Raw genomic sequence first — 19,553 nt, forward strand, 5'->3', positions numbered from 1 at the left:
TTCTTAGAGAAACCAAATCATTTTCATTATTAACAAAGGGGTATTATAAAATATACAATAGACGCTCAAATCATCATCCCTCTCACCATTCATTTCATTTTATTATACAGAGATCTTGAACTTCTTTTCTTTCCTCATATATAAACCCAACATTCATGGCCAATAAGGCTCTGAGAAGGTTGATCAACAAAACCCATAATCACAATTTATCGATGCTTAACCACTCGCTCGTGGTCTCGAGCATGCTCCCTCGAGCCCCTCGAAGGCCGTCCATCCTCCTCCCGCTCGACCGAATCATGCCGAGACGAAGACGGTCTCCTCCTCTTGAAATGATAATCCTCATCGCTTGATTCATACTTGTAGGCACTCTTCCACTCTCCACCGTTCGATCCTGCTTTGACGGTTTTCGATTCGTCTCGGTGCCCATTCGACAATGGCTTGTGGGCCAGATGACCATGTTCCTCATACAAGTAAGGTGCCTCAGATGGCTTCCTCTTCTTTTTACCATCACCGGGCTCGGAGAAGCTAATCCGAGAAAAGACATTCCCTTTTTGCTTCCGGTCCCCTTTCATTTCAGGCGCTAAGTCATCATAGTTGGACTTCCGTTGGTCGACAAAAGGGGGCAACCAAGCCGAGCCACCTTCCCCGGTATGGTCCAACCTCATCCCCCTCTCACGTCGATCCACAGTGGCAGCTTGGGATATCAGTCTCTGCAACCGAAACCACTACGAATTAAGACAAAATGTTCATGAAAACCATGACATAATTTTCCAACATAACAGGAAATAAGGGCCATATTTTAATTTGTTTGAGATGGTTTACTCAACCTATCTTTCCATAATTTTTAGGGAAAATGATATTGCCACCTCCTTTGTCTTTTGCTGAACAGTTAAAAGGAAAAGAGAGGAGCGGGTAGAAATATCATTTTCCATTCTTTTTACCCTAGCAGTGATAGTAGTAGTATTGAACTATTGATAACTGATTCAAGCTGTATCGTAACCTATTATTATCTGCGGCAAATAACTAGTAGACACCAAAGGCGTAACAGTTGAGTAGCTTATGTGACCACGCCACTTATCCTTCTCTAAACAAAACAGTTCAAAACTGATTATTGGACTTAAAATTGCCTTCGATTTTGAGTCCAGTAATGGGTCTTTAGCTGAAAATCGATCATGGAAATGGACCCCTACTTCCTATTGGGCCAAATGGTTGGACCTTTAACAGCACGAATGGAATGACACCATGGCAAGTCATGGAGCCCCAATGGAAGGAATAAAATATTGCCAATCACCCTAAAATACAATGGGATTTGCTAAAGGTCAATCGCAAAAGGCATTTCGCGGCTGGTCTGTCACAGTTCAGACCAGCCACCTCGTGAATGAAGACAACAGGTTTTGTCTCCATTCACGAGGTGGCTGGTCTGACTTGCGACAGAGCAGCCGCGACCATTTGCAATGGACGCTAGCAATTCCCAAATACAATTCCGCAATTTACTTGTTTGCTTTGTAAGGAATGCTAAACTGACTGGCACTCTACAAAAACACGCCACAACTGAACCCCATCGGATCCACGTCACCAAAGTACATTAATTATTACTTTTACAATTTTCAGTGCTATTGTAAATGCACATGGATGACCTGGATCAAAAAGGTGGGGGCAACATTCCGGCTGATCAATGCAAGGGGCCCTTTTTGAGGAATTCTAAACTCAGGGGCGCCCTTGCAAAAAAAGGGATGAAAAGGCACCCCCATTGGCTGAACATGGCTGCATGCTTTTTCTTGCAAAGGCACCCTTCAGTCTAGAATACCTCATGCTTCGTTTTTGAACTTTCCTTTTCAACCTGAGGCAACTAAATTTGTTTGGCATATCGCCTCTTAAAGCATCTACTCATGCATATCTCCCCTTCATATATCGATTTTTCTAGGGAGAGGTAAGCCCTGGCCATCTGCTAGGCACCATCATACCAAGAAATCAAATCTAAAAAATTAATTGATCGAATGGGTGAAACAAACCGATGGCGGGTTGGTCCGCCAATTAACTGGTTTAGACAACTGTACATGACCCACCATGTTCGCTTCTCTGAATTCTGATGGTGCTCTGAGCATTCAGAGCCAGTGAAAGAATGGGAGTGTTCCCAAATCAGCTGACACCAGATCAATCTCGTACCTCACACGATCGGTGCACATGTGCACATGCCAAAAGATCAGGACCATTGATTTGGAGGACAATGGTCAACACTCCACCAGAGCATTTTTTTCAGGCCAAATCTTTCTTATCCATCCAAGATTTTATATTTGTCCTTTCTGACTTGGTAGAGATGGTCAAATTTTGACAAAAGGGTCCATCAGAAGTTAATTAGAGGCATTTTTTAAGCAGCTCGTGCATTGGATAGCTCAAAAGAACAAATCTCTATGAAAGTATCAAACGGGGAGGGGTATTACTATTTACTAATTGTCCAAAATTGGGCATGGAAGAGAAGCTACAAAATACACAATTGAATTTTCTTTCCTTTTCTTTTGGGTGGTTGGGGCTCAAAGAAAAACACTGTGCACAGAGAGGATACACCGAAACCGGATATCTAAACCATGTTAACAAACTGTGATCTGTTTTTGTTCACAAATATGGACTTAAATCGGTCTCCTGTAGCCCAAAAACTGGTCCAATTTGAGTGATGGTTTACACAACTAATTTCAGTGAACACCTCAAATTATCCAATCACACAACTCTTGATTAAAACAAAGAAAACCTCAAGTTTTAGTTTAAGGGTATGACCACTATCCGAAACTGACAGGTAGCACCTCCATGTGGCTGCTTGTGTGGCCTTTATTCAGTGGACATGTAAAACTGGCCCACAACGAGGGAGATCGGTTAGTCAGGTTTGCCAAAAGAAAAATAGGTTTTTCACCAAAAGCTCTAAAAAATTTCATGAAAGATGGGCATAGCAGGTTTTGATGCTAGTAAGCATGACAGACAGGAAGATTTTGAGAAAACTTTCATCAATGTTTTGCGAGCTCCGATAAAAGGGGTATTGTATGCAAAACCGAATGGTGATCTGTAAAAACATTAGGAGGGTTTATGGCTGAGCTAAAGGGCTCATCAAAACTAAAATACGTGGTTATTCTCCTGGAATATGGCCAGATTTTGGTTGTTTTCTCTTTTATACTGGTTGGCTTTCTGATGAGAAATCAGTTTCCAAGCTTCTCAGCAAGATGATTAGGTAAAAAACAGGGTGGGATGAAGGATTGAGGGCTTTAGGGTTTGGAAAAGAAAAGGAGTGACAAGGAAAGGGATGGGAAGTCTCAGAATGTTGGCCCACCATAACTAACCATTCAAAAATGGCCACATAAGCAGCAGCATGGAATTGCCATTCCCTTGATTTAGATAAAGACCTGCTGGTATATTTTGGTAGGTGAATGATGGAAAAACCTTAATGCAACAAAATGCATTTTCTTTTTGATAAAAGAAAAATGCATTTTTTGCCACTTCTCAGAACCTTCTATGACACTCACTGTACCTAAATAAATGAATAGACAACAAAAAAGACATACGGGTTTTGATTTCATTGAAGAAATATCAGCACTGCTGCTCACTTCCCTACTGCAGTCCCTATCTTTAGAACCCCTGAAAAACAAACAAGAAATTTCAAAATATCAAATACCAAAACAAACAAAAAAAGAAATAGAAAAAGAAAATAATCTGCTGCAATTTTATTATTTGTCAATAACACAAAATCACAACTAATATCCACCCCTAACATCATTTTCTAATCTATAGCATTACCTACTTCTGAAATTGATCGAAATGGCCAAAAAAAAAAAAAAAAAAACGAAGCAAACAGTTGAGCAAAAAATTATTCTGTCTCTTCAGACCCAGACCCAGACACAAAATCACAACTAATATCCCCCAAACAGTTGTGTTACCGAGGGACATGCTAAAGAGTAGGATAACAATAATTAACATCGAAAGCGCTCGGAGGAACCTTCCGAATAACAAATAAGAATGTCCTCCAAGTTTGGCATTGAAATTTCAAAAAACAAGCACCACAAAAGCAACTCCCACCGAGCAAAAAGTTTGATAATGATAAGTCCCACAACTAGCTTTTGTGTACCACTAGATTAAGACTCCATATCATGGTTGCATCAAGTGGGAGTGGGAATTCAAAGTACTCAAAATGATTGACATGCTTATTAATATGCAAAGACTTAATTTAGTTTACTTTTTTCCCTTTAGGGTCAGTTGCGATCGGCGTAAAATAGGTGTAAAACAATATTTTGAGCTTCATCTGTTTTTTGGTCCGTTCCAGTCGACGTAAACATATTCCACAAAATCAAATGTTTCACTAGAAAGAACAGTAAACAAAATTCCAGCATTTCACGAGAAATTTAATTCTGAAAACCTTAATGCATTAGGTCGCGCGACTCGTCCCTCTCCACATCTGTTCTATGACTCTCCCCTTCCCCATCTAGTATCTTGTTTCCGTGGCTTTCACAGCAAAAATTGTGAGAAGAAATGGTCGAAATAGAATCAAAACCTAACCCCATCAGAAAACCAGACAGCATGAGAGAGAGAGAGAGAGAGAGAGAGAGACCCTTTCTCATCCTTTCCCAAAGCCCCTCATTTTTTCCCTCTTGACCTAAATTCCTCTCCACCCGAAAACCCTGAAACACCAAGCACGGCTGAAAGCCTAGCCCTCTTGAGGCACCATGAAAGGCCACTCCAACATGGCCAACACCATCACCACACCCATAGACATCTCCGATATTATTGTCTCAACCTCCCGCCACAAATCCATTCCCCTATGGATCCTCAACCAAAGAAAGCACATACGGCATCGCTCGCCGCCTCACCGGCCACCCCCACTTCGTTCAAGATGCCATCCTCTATTCTAACGGCCAATTCACTCTCTCTAGCTCCTGGGATTCTGATTGGGTCAGTTGTGTCCAACTCGGCCCCAATACGTTCCAACCGACGATAAGTCTGAGCAATGGGATCGGACAGGGAAGGCATGGAATCTGACCAATTGCAAGGTAAAGTGTACTTTGGCTGGGCATGGTGGGTATGTGAACATTGGTGAGGTATTGCCATGGTTTTAAATTTCGGGACCGAAATTTAAAAATTTTGGCCGAAATTATAAGATTTCCATAGAAATTTCCGCCGAAATCAAAATTTCGGGTTTCAAACCTTGGATATTGCCTGACGGATCATTGTGAGCTAGCGGTGGAAAAGATGGGGTGACTTTGCTGTGGGATCTGGCTGAAGGGAAGAGGTTGTACTCACTCGATGCTGGGGGGATAATTGATGCTCTCGGTTCCAGCCCCAATAGGTAAAATGGCATTCCGCCACGACACAGGAAAGCATCAAGATATGGGATCTGGAGAGTAAGAGCAATGTAAAGGATTTAAAGGCTGAAGTGACCACAGGGAAGCACCGGATGGGGTGTACTGTACAAGCTTGAGCTGGAGCTCTGATGTAAGCAGACTGTTAACCGGTTACGCAGATGATGCCATTATGGTCTTGTTGACACTTTGACAAATCAAAGAAAGGAACTGGTAAGAAGTGGGGCCCACTTATATCCACGATCTAGATCGTTCATCAAAGAGTACCTATAAGGCCCACCTATATACACCATCTATACCGTTCATCAAATGGTACCTATGGAGCCCACCTATATCTACAATCTATACCGTTCATCAAATGGTACCTATTGTGAATAGGTCACTGTACAAAAATCTGCTTCCGAAGATCTTAGCCCACCGATTTAATTTACCTAGAAATGGATGGCTCAGAGAAGTTCGAGTTTTAGGCTTAAAACTAGTAGTCATTGGACCAACAAAAAAGAAAACTTTACGTTGAAATAGTTTACCATGTAAATGTTTTACCTAGGAAATTAGTTTACGCGAGTTTTACTGCGATTGGAACAGAGCCTCAGTGATTTAAGCCGTAATTACAGGGCTTTAATGTATTTCTATGTATCCTATGATTTGGCCGACACTTTGAATTTATTGCCGACACATGTGTCGTGTCCGACACAACACCCGTAGACACTTTTAAATGTACGGCTAGAAGTGTCAGTAACTTTATATGTGTGTATGTGTATGATCGTGACACGATTTCTAGATTTTTAGGGATTGCCATGTTAGATACCTCATATCCAGGTCGAAACTCAGCAAACAAATCCATGTCCACAAATCATGATTATATGTACATTCTATTTTAGCCGTGTCCCTGTTTCTAACTTTTTTGAGTTTGCCGTGTCCGACACTCCGTGCCCCGTGTCGACACGAGACACTCGTGTCCGTGTCCACAAATCATAGTGCATATCTAAATTTGTCATTAAATAGGAGGAAAGAACGGACACCCTAAGGGGCCGTTTGGATACGCGGAGTTTAGAAACCAGATTTTAGTTTGAAAATAGTGTAAAAGAGGGTTCATGTTCAAGCTGTTGTATGCTATCCTGACATCGTTTCTTGGATTTTAAGTAAGAAATCCAGGTTTTAGAAATCTCTCCCTCATCCTGAGATTTCTAAAACCTGGAAACATGGGATGATCTGCTACTCTCTTGCGACAGAAAGAAGGGCGAGAAATCAGAAAACGACGGCTGGTCCACTTCTTCTCTTATCTCTCATCTAAAATTTTGAAGAAATCCCAGATTCTAAAATCCGTGTATCAACACGGCCCCTAAATGTTCACGCTCTCCACCTTTCTTGGTTGCAAGTAGCAGTTTATAGAGATAGAGAGAGCCCAATTGAGGCCACAAGGCAAAAGGCTTCTACCTCACTAATTCTCTCTCAGTACTCTGATCCACCCCTCAAAATTATTATGCCTGATCTTAGGCAAAACAACCCTAAACTTGAGAGAATCTCTCTTTTTCACAAAGCAAGTGATGAGACCAGAGAAAGGGAGGCTGCTTTCTCATTTTGGAAAATTGAAACCCAAATACCTTCTTAAGTTGCAAGATTTGTGGGTTTCAAACCAACAGAACATCAACAACTACCTAAATCACCCATTAAAACCCCAACTTGAACCGCCAACTATTTAACATAAGTGATGGCCTGATGGGTCACCACAACTCCGTTACATCCTATGATACCCAAACAAGGAAATGAAGATATGACTCTTACCAAAACGTAAGACAGGTTATGGATACTAGTATGTATATCTTATACCATGAGATAAGGCACATGACATGTATAATAAAATACCATAAAATCTTAATCCTGATGAAAATAATATTAATAATTTTTTTTAAACCTTTTTTTAAATTGCGAAAATAATAATAATTTCAAATAGAATCTACAAGACTTGCATATTATAATTGCAAATATGTGAGACTAGCAAGTAAAGAGCATGATAGCTGACTCGAAGAGAAAGATGTTTTGAAGCATGATAGTTATTTTGACCAACAGAAGCATCCATGAAATACCTTGTGCGAGTATGGAATGTATTGTGTATGTTTTTTTTTTTTGGATGGTAATGTATTTGTGTATGTTGGGCATCCAGAAGAGAATTTTTTTTTTTAAAAAAACTATCATAGCTTACAGCTATTTAAAACCTCCACAATAGTCCCTTAAGTAGAAAGAGGTCACATTCCTTTTAGCCCATATGCAAGAACTTAAGAGAGGAAAATGGATCAAGTAGGAGAAGAAGAAAAAATCCATGACTGGAGATAGGATAGAAAAGGAGAGGGTCCAAATATACTGTGGCACAAAAGGTTGACAAAGAAGAATAAAACAGGGCTAAATTAAAAGAGTGGAGGAGGAGGAAGCTAAGGGAAGGAGTGCATGCAGCGGTAGAAGTGTCCTAATTGAGCACAAGAAGATATTTTGGTTTTGCATTCTCGGGGTGAAGAGGGAGGAAAATGAGATTTGGGTTTGCAAAAGTGATGCACTAACTTGCACCAAATTTCTTATGAGTTTTGATAAAATGCACCAACTAAAGTGAAGAGTGGGCCTACCTATGATTGAAGAAAAAGAAGAGTTGCCAATATGTACCTCATTTAAGTGATGCCCCAGTTAGACAAAGAGGATGGAAGGAAGATTGAGAAAAGGGAAGACAGACCTAGGAAGTTCGTGGAGCTGGAAGGGAAAGCCCGGTGGATTTGATGGTTTGTGAGGATGAAAAGACAGAGAAAACAATATTAAAACAAAGGCAACGAAGAAAAGATGAGGTTTTCTTTTTTGATGAAAATTGAGAAAAATGAAAGCGAGATGGAGAAAACTGCAGGAGACAGACTGGGATAAGAGAGAATAGAAGTATCAAGTTTGGGAGAATTTAAAGAATGGGAGCCTTAGGACCTTGATCTCTACCATGTAAAGACTAGCTTGGATGTGATGAGGTTAAGATATAGAAAAGAGAGGAGAGAAAAAAATTTGAATGGAGTTGAAGCTCAATTCAATTCATCCTATTTGATGGTCAAAATGACCACAATACATCGAATAAACAAACTAAATAAGAACCTATAATATGTTGGAGCCAGAAATGGCTTACAGAATCTACCACAATATTTAATGTCTACTGCAATCACCTAATTGAATGAAAAGCAACAATGACAAGTTCAAGTTCCAACATTTCCAAATGACATAAATGACCACTTCACTATAAAGAAAGAGATGCATTAAGCTTTAAAAGTTACCTTTCACTACGTCTTTCAATTTCACGCTTTCTTCTCAGATTGGCTTTTCGAGCCTCAAACTCTTCTCTGCTCATAATTGGAGGCGCTGGGTTTGAACCAAAAGCAAGCTCGGACAAGTCCCTGGAAATTTTGAAATTTTCATCAGGTTTGGTGGCCATACTATAAAAAACATCATGCCAATAGACCGCTGACACGCAAACAAAGAACAAAATTTCATTTGCATAAAGAAATGGATTTGCTTTTAAGAAAACTTTCAAAACCACCTCTAATTTAGAAAGACCAAATTATGTTTCATGAGAGGACAGACTTCTACAAGAACAGAAGGTACATATATTACAAATTAGGTAGAAAAACAAAAACTAAAGCTCCTTGGGTTATCACTGATTAGAGACATAAATTTCCTAAGACATGCAGTCAGCTTTGGAACTGATATGTGAGGTAATGAAAAGCATGCAACCTATCTAGCCACATTTTATTTCGTTTCATTGAAGGGGTAGATAGATCGTTTCAATATAACACGAGATAAAATTGGATACTTTTTAATTTCAAAAGTGATTCAGAAGCCAATGATTAGGCTTTTACTAATACGATGGACATATCTTATTTTTTTTATTTAAGATTTATTTTAGTATTTTTATCTCATTCCGGTTAGCTTAGATGTGGGAGATATCAACAACAATTTATGAATTATGACCCACCCATAACCCATGGCCCGCCCTTTGAATGATTACCCACGGCCCATTACAGATCACTAAATCGTTTAAAATTATCTTATATTCTATTGGCTAATATTATGGCCAACCACTTAATCCAATCTACCCTCTCTTAAATTCCTTTCCTTTTAAGCCTTTGAACCCACCGCTTAATCTAAAATAACCCCTCCATAAAAAAGCCTAAAATCGTTCCCAAAAACCCAAGTTTTGTAAAATAAAAAATGGGAAGCTTCCTCCTGCATCAAGGTACCCCCCTCTCCATTTTTTTGAATGGCATCCCTTATCTCTCTCGTCCATAGTTTTAAATTTCTACCGAAATCGATATGAAATGAACCGAATGTTTCTATTTTCATCCCCACTGTAAACATCGAAACCGAAACGTATAACGAGGCCAAAACCGTAAGTATGTTAATGGTATGCTATAACAGCATAGTATTTGTTATATAATTATATTTATGTGAATTGCATGGAAAATGTGGTGTACTTATTATGTATAAATATTAATATGAATTACATATGAAATGTTGTATTGCAACAAAAATTGTTACTAGGTTTTTTATATTAAACCATGATGGGGTTTTTTTCCTTTTTTTTCGTTTTCTTTTTGCTTATGGGATTATATTTTTTAAGTATATATTTGTGCTTATTGTAGCACTTCCTGAAGTTGCTTATGGGATTATATTAATATGTCCACCATTTGCATATGTTTTCATAGTTTTCATAATTTACATGATTTGTACCAAAATTTCCAACCAAAACTGAAACGTTTATGTTTCCATGCCGACCGAAATCAAAACCAAACCCGAAATTTAAAATCTTGCCTCTCCACTCTTCTCTCCTTCACTTTCTTCACATCTGTCTATATCCATCTCACATCTTTTTCACTACTCCTACTCATCTCTCTCATCCCCAACAGTTGGGTTCATAAGCTGTTCCATCACTCCTCTCTCTCTCACTCCCTTCGGTTCGGTTCATAAGTTGTCCTCCCTTCTACTCCACTCCGCCCCTCACCCTCATCCCTACCTCTCCCCTTCCCACGGTTGGGTTCATAAGCTGCCCCCTTCTACTACTATCTTTTCCCTTTATTGATCTTGATTTCATTGTTGTTATTGATTCCATACTTGGTCATAATTTCTTTCTTGATCTTGATTCTCTATTCCTTTCTCTCTAGTTATCTTGGTTGTAAAAAACTCATCTTTCCTTTTATTTCTCCTCTCGAACATTGCCTACAGCGGACGATCAAGGTACGATGCGGGGCACACACTCTCAGGTATTGATCCTATTTTCTCTTTACTTTCTATGACCTATTTACCGAACAATCTCACCCTTTGAAGCTTCCCTTTTCTTTTCTACACAACCAACCCTTTTGCCATCAGTTTAACCAAATCGGACCTACCCTTGTCACCCATATACCCTATCCTGATCCTTTCACCACGCTCTTATTTCCTTACCCATTTAGCATTGTTTGGGCCTAGGTAATTTCTTTGCAGATCTGATTTTCTAGGACAGAGTAGACTGAGATTTGATTTTTATTCATTAAATAGTTGTTTTCTCTTTTGGAAATTATTGTGGAATATGATTTGGATGCATTTAGTTTCTTTGATGGTTGAAGTGTTGAACGCTTGAAATTAGAATTTCTTTGAAAATCCGTGTTACATTTGATCATGTTATGATTTGCTTATGCTGATTTGATATGCATGATGCTGTACTGTTGAGTTAAAATAAAACTAATATATTGAACCTAAATTACTAAGAAGTCATCTGTGAACGTAAAGGTATGCACCAAGATGTCAACACAATTCATTAATAAAATAATAGCCAATATCAAGAATACCTTTGCGGAGGCACAAATGGCATCATATAGCTCTGTCCTCCAAATGGATCTTGAGGTAAGACACCGCCTCCAAAGGGAAGATCAAATGGGCCACCGCCTCCAAAGGGAAGATCAAATGGGCCCGGGTAACCCATAGGCATAGCACCACTGTAAGGTGCCATATATCCATCCAGCCCCCATTGCACGCCGCCCCAATATGGGTTGTAGGATGAAGGGCCAAAAGGCATCATATAGTTTTCAGCAGCAAGATCTTGAGGTGTTTTCCATTGCAAGTCGGTGGCTACAAAATAGAGAAGATCAAATAGTATTAACAGAAAAAGAAGTGAAGTAGCATTGACTAGTGCAATCCTAGAAAAATAGAAGAGAATTGCGATTTGCAAATGTTGTACCCCTGCAAAAATTTTAGTAGAAAGATAAAGTGAGGTCTCTGAAAATGCAAATTTTTTTTTTTTTCAAGAATCACCCATTTATTCATATCAAATATATTACAATGTTTGTTTATATTGGGAGGCAAATAACTATGTAGATTTGCAGTATTTCTCCTAAAATCAAGAAGATAGGTGTAATTAACACAAACAAAACAAATGAAAAGTGACAGACTAACCATTAGCAGGCAGGCGTGCTTTCTTCTTTTTCTTCTTCTTCTCTGTGAAAAGAAAAGAAAAGAAAACAATTAAAAAATCTAATTTTAGACAAATGAAATTAAGTAAATGATATGATCTTAGTGTTCTTAATAACATTTCAATTCGAATTAACCCCGCTCAACTGTCCTATGTTCCAAGGTAGTTGGAACAGCATAGACCACTTCAAATCAATGCATACAAAAAAAATAGATTAATATCACATCAGATGAGGGCAAATTATTCACCTGGCTCACTAATAGGAACACTCTGCTGGACTTCCTCATCAGCCAGTGGAGCACTGCCCTGTGATTTTGGTTCCTTAAAACTCATTGACTCACGCATAGCTTCAAATAGATTGACATTTTTAGTAGTTATATTTTCCCCTGACTGCTGCGGAGCATTGACAGCTTTTGCTTCATTCGAAGTCTGCTTTAAATTTGGAGTATCATCTTTATGAGAGGGTGATAAGTGAGCCTCCTTGGCAGTGGCAGAAAGAGTAGGTGACGGAGCTTTGGGCTGTGGGCAAAGTGCAGACTCCATATCTGAAGGAAGAAAGCAAGTATAGACTCAATGATAAAAAAAGGTATTCAAATCCAATGAATGAAAATAAACACATTTAAAATGAGCAAGTATAGACTCAATGATAAGAAAGGTATTCAAATTTAGTGAATAAAAAATAAACACGCTTAAAATGCACACCTTGAACTTGTGAAAAGCTTCCAGCTCTTTCTGCACTACTGGTTGTCGACTCCAAGAGGCGACTGATGGTTTCCCTAAGTGTCTTATTAGGTAGCAGGTCATCTGCGAGTATATTTGTGGCCCCACATACACAAGATGATTTTGAGATTATGTGGTCCCTGATACCTGATTGAAATTGCAAAAATGACTGAGAAATTGTAGACAATATTCAAAAAAAAAAAAAAAACACCGAGAATTTGTAGACATCGAATCTCCAAAAGGCACAAGGGCCCAGAGAATTAAATGGACAAACAAAAAATGACGCCAAATATTATTCAAATAATTGCAATTTGCAACCATTCAAAAAAGTAATTCAAATAATCGCAAACAGATCCACAGATCAAATACCAAATAGGCCCATAATTTATTCATCATACTATTATTTAAAACCCAAACACTGCAAGTACAAATATAATGGAGTAATTTGATCAAAACTAACAAAATCAACATCCTTCTATTATGACAGAACGTGACAAAAAAAACAGCTTTTCTTTTGCATTATGTAGTCTCTACCTGTCACGGTTTCTGAAATCTTAGCTCAAACAAATGACTGAATTTCCCTCACACAAGGAGAAAATAATGTATGCAGTGCAGACGAAAGTCACAAAATACAATTTAAATCCAAAAATACAGGCATCAGAGGCCAAGGTCAGAGATAAGCAAATTTCTCCTGTTTTGATTGATAACGGGAGATTCTACATTGAGAGATAAAGGAGATAAAATATTCCATGTCTTTGCCTGAATAAAACAGATATCAAAACTTCAATGAAAAATCCAAAGCCTAAACATCATAACACATACATTTGTCGCAAAAGCTTTTGAAACAGCACTTGCTAGTGAGGACAGCATCTTTCATTACTTCTTTACACAATGGACAGCAAAATTCTGGAGGAAGATCAATGACAAGTCGGGTAGAAGGTAAGCCCTCGATTTCCTTTTCAAAAGCAGCTCTGTTTCAAATCCAAAAACATTTGAAATGAAATGAAATATCCTGAAAGTCCTCAAATGTAAACACAGAAACCAAACCCACGAGAATAAAGCATCCGCTTACTCGTTTGGCTTTAAAACAGCAACCGCACCACTCGGCAATGCATAAGAACCATCGGGAGTCGCCATTAGCATTGACTTTGGAATTCCGGTGGGAGGCTTCACCCTTCTAACGTCATAATTAGGATCTCCATTTGTAGGGCAATGCTGTATAAAATGCCCTGCAGAGTAAATGTTTAAATCATGAGCACAGTATTAATTCACAGAAAGACTCGTGGGTGGGCAGGAATATCATCGTACCAGGCACTTTGCATCTATAACAGATGTAGCCTTGTGGAGGTGTTTTTCGTTCCCAGCCACCACCCCGGCCTGCAATTAAAAATTGTACATATCACAATCCCAAAGAGGCAAAAACAATTGATTCACATTGAAAAACATTGAGAGCATATGGAAATCCAAGAAAGATAAAATGTTTGCTAGTTTAGACTTTAGCCAAAGGAATGCAAAAATTATACAACATAAAGTGGACACAACACATAAAGCATATGGAAATCCCCGAAAGATAAAGCATTTGATAGTTTAGAGAAAGGAAAGAACAAACTTATACAACATAAAGAGGACCCGACATGTGTAAAAACCACCCACAAAAGCAGCTAGAGGAAAAATACCATGCGAGTGGCATGAAGAAGATACCAGGAAAATATTATATCACAACCCAATGTTTTAAAACTAAAAAGTAGAAAGGAAGAATTACCAAAACCATGGCCAGCCATCATTCTACCACCCACACTCCTCCCAAAGCCTCTTCCAGAGCCAAAAGCTTCTGATGTTTGCCTGGAATACCAAATTAAACTGATAAGAACATGACAGGCAAGGCAAACAAAAAAATCCATATAGGAAAACAGAAAACCCATTATCATATTAGACGGGATAATGTGGAAAACATCTCACCCTTGCCAGTCCAGAGCAGAAGTATTGATTAGTGCCTTGAGCTTGTTGTCCTCATCAGCCCTATCAGGAGGAGCAACTTGCATTGGATTGACTGGCTGAACTGGCAGCATTTCTGGAATAGCATATAAGTCATTTCCAAATTCATCCCACTCTGACTCTTCAGGCTGCAAATTCAAATAAAAACCAATCATTATTTCATCTTGCCATTGCTAGCAATTTACTCACAATCACAGCACCTGGATATCATTCCAAATTCCGTGCAAGCACTGAATAAGACCAGCTCATGATGGAAAGAATAAAGCCCTGTTCGTTTAAGATTATGACAGCTGATTGTCAACACCAAACCAATTATTGGGCTCAAAATTACATTTATATTTGAGTCCAATAATCAGTTTGTCCCTCATAATCGGTTGTAATGATCTTAAAAAAATAGGGCCTAAACATCTGAGGTAATTATTTTCAACAAAGCAATTTGAAGGGGCTTGAGCTTACAAATCTCATAGCAGATGAATCAGCAGCAGAGATGCTGCTCTTTGGCGGAAGAACTTCTACATTATTCTCTACAACTGTTGGCCTGCAAACATAGCACAGACCCCCATCCTCAAGATCCTTGGTTACAATATTTTTAAGTAGTCACATTCAATTGTAATGGTACTGGGAAAAAATTTACAATAGAACCCAAGATCCATATGCCACAAAAACTCCAAGAATACAAGTCACGCTAAACAAGAAGAGCGGAAACAACATTCATCTTCATCAAGTACTTGAAACATAAAGCAAAAGAAAACGATTACAAATGATAAAGATGTGAAGTGTAAGTTAGTACTCGTTTGGTTTGGTAACAATGGGCATGCGAGGCAGTCCGGGAACTCGACGAACTAATACAGATGTATTTTTTGGTATCAACGTTGCTTCATCAGCATACTCTGAAATTCAACATGGCATAGAAAGTGTATAAATAATGCAGAGGGATTAGTCCAACCCATATACCCAAATAAAGAATGTCTGAAACGCGATTTGAATCATCCAAATAATAAACATAGGGAAATCATGGAGTTGTGTTGTTTGCAGCAGCCAAAGAGCCCAGTCACTAGGGCATCGGTGTTCGAAACGGACACACGCACTAAAAAAACACAGGCAGCCTATTTCTGCTCTATGAATGCCCCAATTCACAGGGTGCTTTGGCAACTGCAGATAGTATTCCTCAATAATAAATCCTAAACATAATAATCTTAAAACCCAGTAACCCCAATCAAGGCAGTGATTCAACCCTAAAATTATGATCCAGATCAAGGGGCAGATAGTATTCCTCAATAATAAATTTTAAATATAATAATCTCAAAACCCAGTAACCCTAATCAAGGCAGTGATTCAACCCTAAAATTCTGACCCAGATCAAGGGGATTGAACAACCCAACTTTTCCTCCACCAGGGCAATTGCTTCAAAAGAACCCTAGGCCTCATATACCCCAAAAAAAAAAAAAAAAAACACAGTGGCAATCACCAGAAAAAGACCAACGCCAGGTCCTATCCTAACCAGATAAGGTAAAACTACAAATCCCCCTTCTCAACTCAACAAAGCCTTTGTCCCAAACTAGTTGGAACTACAAATCCACCTTAAAAAGGAAACATAATCCTCTGACAAATGATCAGTTCGGGTGTGAAACTCGTGTGTAAACTGAAATCTATTAGATTAGGATTTATTATTGAGCTGAATACTGATCAGTTTAACCATTTAACCAGAACGAATAATGTGAATAAACAAAATCTAGTCTTGAAAAAAAAAAATAACAACAACCAACCTTCATTAGTCTGGGCATTGGAGACCATAAGGTCAAAATCAGTGCCCCTGCCCAAATGCTTGGACTCGAATATTTTTTCTTTCAAATTTGCAACTGATATGAAATGACCATCGATAGATACAGAGTCGTAATCTTTTGCACTTTTAAACTTATAATACACAGCCATATTCCTTTTTTTTCAAATTACCCTAAACTGAGCAGAAAAAATCAAAGAAGAAAAAATAAACAAGGCTTGATATTACGCCCCCCTTAAAAATAGAAGAGTACAAGTAATTATCTTCTTTTTATCTGTGTCTTTCCTTTCTTCAACAAGGAACCCTAGACGATCTCTTCAATAACCAATGTACGAATCCAAATACACCAAATTTATCAGAGATTCTATAACAACGAAGCTTCTAGATGAAAAAAATCTTCAAGATCTGAAGGAACTTCGTAACAGAGTCTTTATCAGGCCGATCTAACTGAAGAATTTTTCAGATCGCAAATTGACAAAGAAAAAGCCTTCGATGAGGAAATCACAGCTTTTCACCGAACAGATTCCACCAATCTCTGAAAATCAACGAACAGATCCACGCAAAAAATAGAGAAACCCTGCCGATTCAATTCAACGAAGAGAAATCGGAAGAGAATGGATCTTTGCACCGCCAAGAATCGTCAAAATCGTCACAATCCACTCTCACACTTCAGATCTCGAAACAACAGATCGAATATCTCTGAGAAAAAGAAAAGAAAAGAAAATTCTCGTTAGGGTTTCACAATCAAAAACAGGAAAAAAAAAACGTAAATCGAATCTGGAATGTAAAAACCTTATATCGCCGATGAGGGATTTCGCACGATCTTGAGAAAAAAACACCAAAAGAGTATAGGATCTTACAGAAATTTCAAGCTCCGAATCGAATTGAGAGCGGAGAAAGGAAGACGAAAATCGCTAGGGTTAGGGTTTCACGAAGAAGGCTGAGGCTTTTCTCTGGAAAGGAATGGCTACTTACTACATATAAAAATAGCCAGTTAGAAAAAAGGAAAGTGATATATTTGCCCCCATTTCTTCCTCCGTCCAACCCCATCTCTTGTGTATTTAACTATTTATGAAATTATGAATTTATGACTAATCTTTTAAAACAAAGAGGGGGTGGACCGGGGAAGAAAGGGATTTGAATATATCATTTTCCTAATAAAACACGGACTTTGGTCTGGCCCACTATAAAAGTGGCACCGAGTGGTTCAGACCGTTAATCAGGTGGGCCATCATTTATTCTTTTGATTCCGAAGGGAAAAGATGATCCCAACTCCATTATGGAAAGAAGGAAAAAATATTCGTTGGACGGTTAATTTTTCAATCTTTTTCAGGTGAAAAAACAAACTTATGCTTCAACAAATAAGATTTCGTGGTTGCCAAACATGCCCAGATTGATCGACACTTCACGTCGGTGGTCAAAACAAGCATCTTTGTACCATTTTTAAAGAGGGAAATGTTATCAGCACTACTGTATTTTGATGAGGGCACTCCACACTTTATTAAAAGTATGGTATGGTCTTCACCATACGATGATCCAAACCGTCCATCAGATGGACCACAACCTAAATAGGCTGTGCCCCAAAAATCATTTCCGTAGGTTGATCCTAACCCTCCGACCTGAATGTTAGAGGGTTGATCCAAACCCTCTATAGATCAGAAGGTTAGGACGAACCTATGGAAATAATTTTTGGGGCACAACCTATTTAGGCTGTGGCCCATCTAATGGATGGTTTGGATCATCCTATGGTGCGACCCATACCGTACTTTTAATAAAGTGAGGAGTGCCCTCATAAAAATACAGTAGTGCGGATAACATTTCCCTTTCAAAAAATGTTTTTAAGAAAGCAAACTCGATCTAATCTCAGGTTTGTTTAGCATATTGAGTAGTGTACCCGACCCGAAAATAACATGGGTCGGGTTTAGAAATCATGGGCCTTGCGTAGGGTCAGGTCTTAAATTGGAAAACTTGACTCAATCTTGGGTAGGGCCGGGTTTAAAGAAAAAAAACTTGAAACCCGACCCTACTCATATGGGTGCATGTAGACACCCCATTTTGACCTGAGCCCCAAAATTCCCAAAAATCGAATAAAGTCCCGAAATTCAAGTTCTCAAACCAATTCCCAAAATCGAATAAAGTCCCTGAGCCGAATCCCCAAACTCCCGAAGAATCGAGCCCCGAGTGTGAAAGAAACCTCAAAAATACTCATTTTTAGATCATTCTCAAAGTCTTACTGAAGCCCAGATAATCTATAAACTCTTATCGGAACCCCTCGTCTAGTTGCCCAGTCTTTTCCCTTCCTTTTGTAGAAAATTGAAAAAAAAAAGTTACAAGAAAAGTACCTACGTTTTGGAATTGGCACCCCTCTATACAAACTTCTCAAAGTGCAGATGATGCCGACTCGACCTCACTTTGATATTTTCACTAACTTATCTTATCTTTTAGTGTTTAAACCACGATCAAATGCTCGTTACATTTTCAAATTAAAATGGGGCAAAAACAAGCTGAGTTTGTGTCATGATCGAAACATGGACGCGGCAAAAACAAGCTGAGTTTGTGTCATGATCGAAACATGGACGCGCCGACATCATCACTCGTTTACAAAACATGAAGAAAAAGACAAAGTGATGTTGCCAATATCAAAACACAGTAGTATCAGTATCATTTCACTAGAAAAATGAAATCAAAAGCTGTTTTTATCCTTCCTTTCTTGCCCAAACCACCCCATGTAGATCAAAAGAGTAGTGACAAATTCATTACAAAGGGGCTGTCCGAGGCAAGAGGGGGGGCTTCATTTTCTTATTTGTATAAAAAAAGGAAGAGTTCTCTAGAAACAGGAAGGATACAGTAGAGAGAGAAAGGGAGGGTTTGTTTGTTCCTCTTCTTCTACCTCCATCGTCTACCACCACCTTCCTCTTCTCCTCTACCATTTCCTCTTCTCCGATCACCACCACCATGGAATCCGGCATACCCATTCCAATCGCCACCTCCACCTTGCTCTGACCTCATTTTCCCATTCAAACCCTCTTCAAAAACTCCCATAACTCATTTCCATTTCTGATTTTTGAAACCCTAAACCCATCTCTTCAATCTCCATTTTTCCACCTCCGCCATCAACCACCTCTGCAAATCCGACCCCATTTCTACATCAATCTCAAACCCATTCCCATTTTCTCATTAAATCTTCTCAAACCCTCTTCAATACTCAGACCCCATTCCCTTCATTTTTCATACCCAAACACCACCAAACCCATCTTCA

The 19,553-nt window shown here is 38.8% G+C and overlaps 1 protein-coding gene, 1 long non-coding RNA gene and 1 pseudogene across 4 annotated transcripts; 1 reads left to right on the plus strand and 2 right to left on the minus strand.

Annotated features, from left to right (window-relative positions):
* Positions 1-17,261, minus strand: LOC143880389 (E3 ubiquitin ligase PQT3-like). 3 transcript variants are annotated; one of them, XM_077383330.1, is made up of 16 exons: positions 17,087-17,261; positions 16,281-16,993; positions 15,305-15,404; positions 14,971-15,052; positions 14,479-14,642; positions 14,282-14,361; positions 13,828-13,896; positions 13,592-13,748; positions 13,342-13,490; positions 12,502-12,666; positions 12,048-12,344; positions 11,784-11,825; positions 11,180-11,459; positions 8,633-8,752; positions 3,549-3,621; positions 1-710 (listed from the first exon to the last, which is right to left on the minus strand). In XM_077383330.1, exons 2-16 carry the CDS (start codon positions 16,444-16,446, stop codon positions 207-209), a joined length of 2,448 nt encoding a protein of 815 aa, XP_077239445.1. In that variant the 5' UTR covers positions 16,447-16,993; positions 17,087-17,261; the 3' UTR covers positions 1-206. The 3 variants fall into 3 exon arrangements, with proteins under 3 accessions (XP_077239445.1, XP_077239447.1, XP_077239448.1); XM_077383332.1 differs by lacking the exons at positions 14,971-15,052; positions 15,305-15,404 and having other exon boundaries at positions 14,479-14,590; XM_077383333.1 differs by lacking the exons at positions 15,305-15,404; positions 16,281-16,993; positions 17,087-17,261 and having other exon boundaries at positions 14,479-14,590; positions 14,971-14,988.
* On the minus strand, positions 2,488-3,542 carry LOC143880390 (uncharacterized). The gene is made up of 2 exons (XR_013251679.1): positions 2,747-3,542; positions 2,488-2,701 (listed from the first exon to the last, which is right to left on the minus strand). It is a non-coding gene; the product is annotated as an uncharacterized LOC143880390 (long non-coding RNA).
* Positions 4,000-5,529, plus strand: LOC143878096 (small ribosomal subunit protein RACK1 pseudogene; annotated as a pseudogene).
* Positions 17,262-19,553: the final 2,292 nt, after the last annotated feature.

This window comes from Tasmannia lanceolata, unplaced genomic scaffold (genome assembly GCF_043159265.1).
Source record: "Tasmannia lanceolata isolate RefF3 unplaced genomic scaffold, GAP_Taslan_0.1 ptg000006l, whole genome shotgun sequence".
Taxonomy (NCBI): domain Eukaryota; kingdom Viridiplantae; phylum Streptophyta; class Magnoliopsida; order Canellales; family Winteraceae; genus Tasmannia; species Tasmannia lanceolata.